General features: G+C 48.9%; 1 protein-coding gene across 2 annotated transcripts in view; it reads left to right on the top strand.

Moving 5' to 3' along the window:
* The first annotated feature begins 1,251 nt into the window (after window positions 1–1,251).
* UBTD2 (ubiquitin domain containing 2) overlaps window positions 1,252–6,041 on the top strand; it is a 61,626-nt gene continuing 56,836 nt past the window's right edge. Inside the window, exon 1 of one of the 2 annotated variants that reach the window (XM_078150549.1) lies at window positions 1,252–1,368. Coding sequence is in view for 1 of the 2 variants with exons in the window: in XM_020992405.2 (XP_020848064.1) it covers window positions 1,295–1,364 (70 nt within the window). In the remaining variant the exon portion in view is untranslated. The remainder of the gene's footprint in view (window positions 1,369–6,041) is intronic. The other variant, XM_020992405.2, reaches the window with a different exon arrangement.

Genomic DNA, 6,041 nt, shown 5'->3' with positions numbered 1-6,041 from the left:
CCACACGGGGAAAACCAAGTGGATGAGGAATGCCTATTGTCCAGACCATGGCATGCATTTGGATAGTGAGGCTATTGCACGCGGTCAATCAGCACACAGCACTCCCGATGGACAATAAAGTAGGCTCATAGTGGATTAGCAGGATGAAATCAGGCCGCAAAAAAGAATTGCACTAAAAGCACTCATCAGCCTCAGTCGAGCCAGCGACATTCCTTTCTATCTTCTTCTCCCCTTGACCACTGGGAAATGAGAGTACCTATTGATTTTTTCTTAAGACACACAAACTGCATACAGACACAAACTCTGACTTAGCTCGGCACATGCCCTTAGTTCAAAAAAGACCCCACTCTGCATTACGGGGCACGGGGGTTGGGGGGGAAGGGTGGAGGGAGGAGGGAGGAGGGAGGAGGGGAAGCTTCGTTTAGCCAGCCCAGTTTCTAGGGAGAAATCAGTCTCCCTCTGCTTCTCACTCCTCCACCGTTGCTCTGTCTCCCAGACACCCTTCACCCCGGAAGGACGAATGGAGGAATGCGAGAGCCTTGCAACTACCCTTCAGGGGAGGGGCCTGACAGCCTCACCTCCGACCGACCCCTTTCCCCTCTCCTCCTCGCGTTCTCTTGGCCTTGCCCGCTTCCCCTCATTCCGTTCTCCTTCTGCTCGGGCTGCCAATCAGAGCGCTGACCTCCCGCGGCCACGCCCCCTCCCTCCTCCGGCGATACCGCCAGACTCGGGTTGGGGGCGGGGCGGGGCAGGTGCAGGGCGGGGCAGGGCGGGCGCGAGGCGGGCGGGCGGGGTGACCGGCTGACTGACAGACGGACGGGCCGCCGGACAGACGGGCGCGCGAGCCAGGCGGGGCCGATGGGGCCGGGCGAGCGGGGCCGACCCCGGCCAGCTCGACTCGCGGGGCCGCCTTCGGGCTGCGTGTGAGGGAGGCGCGAGGCTGGCAGCGGGGGCGGGGGCTCGGGCTCCGGCCAGGCATGGGTCGGGGCGCCGGCGGCGGGCGCGCGGGCCTGTTGGGGGCCTGGGCCGGAGAGGCGGGGGCTGAAGCCGGGGGGTGGGGGCTGGGGGGCGGCTGAGGCGAGGAAGGGGCCGAGCCAAGGCGGTGGGTGGAGCGGAGCCGGGGCGCGGCGCGGCGCGTGGGGGGGGGCGGAGGAGGCCGAGCACGAGCACGCCTGACCGGACCTCGGCGGCGGCGGCTGCAGCGGCGGCGGCGGCGGCGGCGACCGAAGAGGAGGAGGAGGCGGCGGCGGAGGAGGAGGAGGAGGCAGGCGGGCGGGCGGACGAGGCCGCCCCCATGGGCGGGTGTGTGGGCGCCCAGCACGACTCCTCGGGCAGCCTCAACGAGAACTCGGAGGGCACCGGAGGTAGGTGAGCGGCAGGGGGCAGCCTAGTCCCCCCATTGTTCCCTGGGCAGGCCCCGGGGGAGCGGGGCGGGCGGGCTGCCCTGCCTGTCCCGGGCCACCCACCCCTCCCCTCCCCCACGTCAGCCCCTCCTTCTCCCCCAGCTCCAGCCCTGGGCTCGGCCGGGGGCCCCCCGACTCTCTCCGTTACTGACTGCGGGTCCGGGGTCCTCCAGCGCGGGTGGGTTTTGTTCCCCACCTTGAGCCTTCTTCCAGTCCTGAGGCAGGGGGTCTCTAGCGTCAGGCTCCTGGTTCCCCAGACCCCCCACCTGGCTCACCGACACGACCTCCCCCCTTCCAAAAAAAGATCTCTCCATCTCCCCTTGCTGTCCGGACTTAGCTGCTTTCTGGCCCCTGTTTTCTTCATTGCCTTGTTTGGGGACGATTCACTCTCCAGCCGATTTAATTATTCAGGAACGGGACGGAGGCACGCGGGCAGGAGAAAATGGATTGAGGGCTGGGGGGATGTTGGAGCTCCCTGCTTTTAGCTCTGAGTAGCCCCCGCCGCCCCTCTCCGCACCCCTGTTTTGCGGAGTTGACTGGTCTCGGCTCTCAGGAGTTTCAGATGACAGCTGCTCGGTGGTTCCAGTTTGTCCACCGGAACGTGCAACTTTCTTGAGTTCGGCTTGAGAGGCTCGAGGATTTCAAAAGGGGTGTAGGGGGGAGAAATGATCAATTAAAACTTCTTTTTTTCTCTTTTAACTATTGAGAGGAGTAGCGTGCCCTCCCGGTGTGCTAATCACGTTTAGCATGTTCAGCACCTATCTGCCATGTACAGTATGGTTTACCTACTTATTTCATCTGTACTTTTAGGTTGTGTTTTCTTATTTTTAGCACAAAGCACGATTACTTAATTTAGTTGCTAAATACTCGTTTGCCAGTTAGAGTAATTGTAGGTCAGTATTTCGGTGTGAAGATACAATTTTGTCTTTATTAGGGTAAGTAGCTTTTAAATAGGGTATCCACGGAAGGCAGTGTGGTGCTGAGGTTAGGGAGCTGGCCATAGTAGGGGCATAATAAATGTTTATTGATTGATTGGGTGGGACCACCCACCCAAGTCTTTTCAGATATTGGGCAATGAATTCACTTAACCACTTTGTGCTCTAGGCTACTGTCTATAAATTGCAAAAAAGTTACTGACTTGCTCTGGTAGAGGGAATCTCCTTTTGGTTTAATTAACATTTATTAAATACTTATTATGTGCAGGATATTTTGTGCTAAGTCACTTAGGTCCGGTACTTCTTCCTATTCTGTTCATCACATTAGCCCAGTTTTTGTAGGTTTGTAGAAATTAGCTGTTTGAATTTTATGGACTATACCGTTTTGGTGTTTGGCTTTGTATATTCAAATGTTGGCTGTTTAGAATAGTGGGCTACCGCTTGAAAAGATAGTTACTGAAGTGAATTGTTAGAGGGAAAAAAACCGATTTTTTAACATGAAATTTAGACCTCTTGCTTGTCCTTTAGCATTGCTCTCCGAGTCAGGCAGGCTTTTGTCGTCAGGTTATTTTGTTTGCTGAAGTCCATGATCTTTTAGCCTCATCACTTTATTAAAACTTGCCGGGCGCAGGGGTGTAACTAAGTCACGAGCAAATATTTTTCGAGCTCAGTGAAGAAAACTGTAGTGAATTAGTTGGTGAAAAAACTCAGCTAGTAGTTGCTTAGTGACAGTATTATCTGGTGGCAAATTAACAAATAGATGCATAATAAAAATAGTACTAGGAAGGCAAAGGAAGCACTGGTGTGAATCAGTCCTAAGGTATTATATAGTGAATGTGGTCTGTCTGACTAGAGCACATTATCAGTGCCTGCCACATTTTCAGGTTTTAGTGTACTTTCCGGGCCATCCTTTATTGATCAGCATTGGTCCAAACAGATTTGTTGGTTTAATTATTGTCGTTCAGCCATTTCCAACTCTTTGGGACCCCATTTGGGGTTTTTTTGGGGGGCAAAGATACTGGAGTGGTTTGCCATTTTCTTCTCCAGCTCATTTTACAGATGAGGAAACTGAGGCAAAAAGGGTTAAGTAACTTGCCCAGGGTCACACAGCTAGTAAGTGTCTGTCTGAGGCTGGATTTAAACTCATGAAGATGAATCTTCCTGATTCTAGGCTCAGCACTCTATCCACTGTGCCACTTGATTCACATTTATTTAGTTCCCATTATGTACAAGACATTGTGCTAAGGGTCACCTTGGTGTCAACCCTCATTTGCAATCCCTCTCCACTTATGCAAGCACTACCCTGGTACAGGACATTGTCACCTCTTGCCAAGACTTCTAGTAGTTTATTAGTTTCCCTGCCTCTAGATCTCTCCACTCCAGTCCATCCTGCATTCAGCTGCCAAAGTAATCTTCCTAAAGTCCTAGTCTGCCTTTACACTCCCCCCACCCCGTCAGTAAACTTCAGTGGCTCCTTATTACCTTCAAGATCAAATATAAAGTTGTATGTTTGGTTTCAAAGCCCTTCGGAACCTGGCCACTTCTAACTTTCCAGTCTTACTCCCTTTGGTGTACACTACAATCTAGCATCACTGGTCTTATTGCTGTTCCTTGCACATGACACTCTATCTCCTGACTTTGTGCCTTTTCCCCGCATGTTCCCCATGCCTAGAATGTTCATCTTTCTTCCCTTTGACTCTTGGCTTCCTTGGAGACACAATTCAAAAACCCACCTTCTTCAGGAGGCTTTCCCTGGTCAGGCCTCACAACTACTGCCTTCCCTCTGAGGTTAATCTTCTATGACTATGTATATTTATCTTGCATGTACGTAGTTATTTACATGTTGTCTTCCCCATTAGAATGTGAGATTCTTGAGTACAGGGACCTGTTTTTGTTTTTCTTTGTATCTATAGTGCTTAGCATAGTGCTGGACACATGTGGTAAATGTTTAATAAATGCTTATAGATAATAATGGAGATGCACAGACAAACATGAAAACGTGATCCTTGCCCTCAAGGAGATTACATTCTAGGATAGGATGCAGATAAGTAAATACAAGGTAATTTGAGGAAGGGGGGGGGAAATAGATTGGCTCAAGACTGGTTAGACATTGGTTTTTTTTTTAATTGCTGTTAACTATTCTATAGAAATGGTATTCATTTCTTGAGGATTGAATTTATCAGAAGAATTCAAAAGTTAGTGAAAGAGGGACAGATAGCACTCCCTGAAATCTGTGGACAACTGCCTTGGGACTATGGCCTTTACTCACTACTAATAGAAAACTTGCCTTGGAAAACAAGACATGGGGATAGTGATATGACCAGCTAGAAAAAAGCTTGAATGGGCCGGTTAGCTGTGGGTCTTGACGATTGGTGTCCATATTCTGTTTTATTGACATGGATAATTGAGTTAATTCGGTAGAGTTACACAGAGTTTGCACTTCAAATTTAATAGTTCTTCTTTAGCGTCAGCTGAGTCAAGGAACCAAGATCAGAAATGGAGTAGATTCCAGAGGAGAGGGTATATCTTTCTAAGGGCACAACAGCATAATTTTGAAAGATGTACGGTAGTGGCCAGCAGCTTTAATTAAAAGATATACATAGATCAGGAGGGATTTTTAAAATCAGTATTCAGTGTGACATTTCTATAGGGTGTTAATGACATTGATTTCAAGCTGTAAAGATGTATACTTTCCATTCACAGTATACCCCATAGACTGTTTCAGTTACTCCTTCTTAAATATCAGCCAACACTGTAAAAATGGCTGAGTGCCTTTTTTTTTTTAAAGGGACTGGACAAATTCAGTGATGTACTGGGGGAAAAAAGTGGATCTGAGCTGCTTTATACAGTATATGAAAATAATGTCTGTTGAGAAATATTTTGGTCAATCAGTCAATAACATTTATTAAGCTCCTGCAATATTCCAGGCCTGAGCTAAGAGCTGGGAATACAAAAAGAGGCAAAAGACAGTCCGTGCCCATAAGGAGCTCAGAATCTAGTGGAGGAGACAACAAAAACACGTACAGACAAGCTGTATACAAGATAAACTGTTGTTCAGTCATTTTAGTTGTGTCTGACTCTTGATGATGCCATTTGGGGTTTTCTTGGCAGAGTTGGAGTGGTTTGCCATTTCATTTTGCAGATGAGGTAATGGGTAAATAGGGTTGTGACTTGCCCAGGATCATACAGCTAATAAGTGTCTGAGGCTAGATTTGAACTCAGGTCTTCTTGACTGCAGGCCCGATGCTCTATCTACTGAGCCACCTAGTTGCCTACAAGATTAATATATAATTAAAAGAAGGCAGTCACTAGAGTTGAGGGGTTGGGAAAAGGCTTCCTATAGATGATGAGATTTTAATTGGCATTTAAAAGAAGCAAGGGAAGCCAGTAGGCAGAGATGAGGAGGGAAAACATCTTAGGCATAAAGGACAGCTAGAGAAACTGCCTGGACTCAAGAACAGAACATTTTGTATTTTATCCTGGAGGTAATAGGAAGCACTGGAGTTTGTCAAATAGAGAGGTGACATGGTTGGACCTGTACTTTAGGAAAAATCACTGTTGATTAAATGAAGGATAGATTGGAGTAGAGAGAGACTTGAGGCAGGCACAGGCAAAAACCTACCAACAGGTTAATACAATAGTCCAGCTATGGGATGATGCGGGCTGGTGTAGTGTCAGTGTCAGAGGACTGAAGGGGGCATAT

The sequence above is a fragment of the Phascolarctos cinereus genome, unplaced genomic scaffold, assembly GCF_003287225.1.
Source record: "Phascolarctos cinereus isolate Bilbo 61053 unplaced genomic scaffold, phaCin_HiC Scaffold_2;HRSCAF=192, whole genome shotgun sequence".
In the NCBI taxonomy this organism is placed as follows: Eukaryota; Metazoa; Chordata; class Mammalia; order Diprotodontia; family Phascolarctidae; genus Phascolarctos; species Phascolarctos cinereus.
The sequence above is the reverse complement of the archived record's forward strand: the minus strand, read 5'-3'. Positions and strand labels throughout refer to the sequence as shown.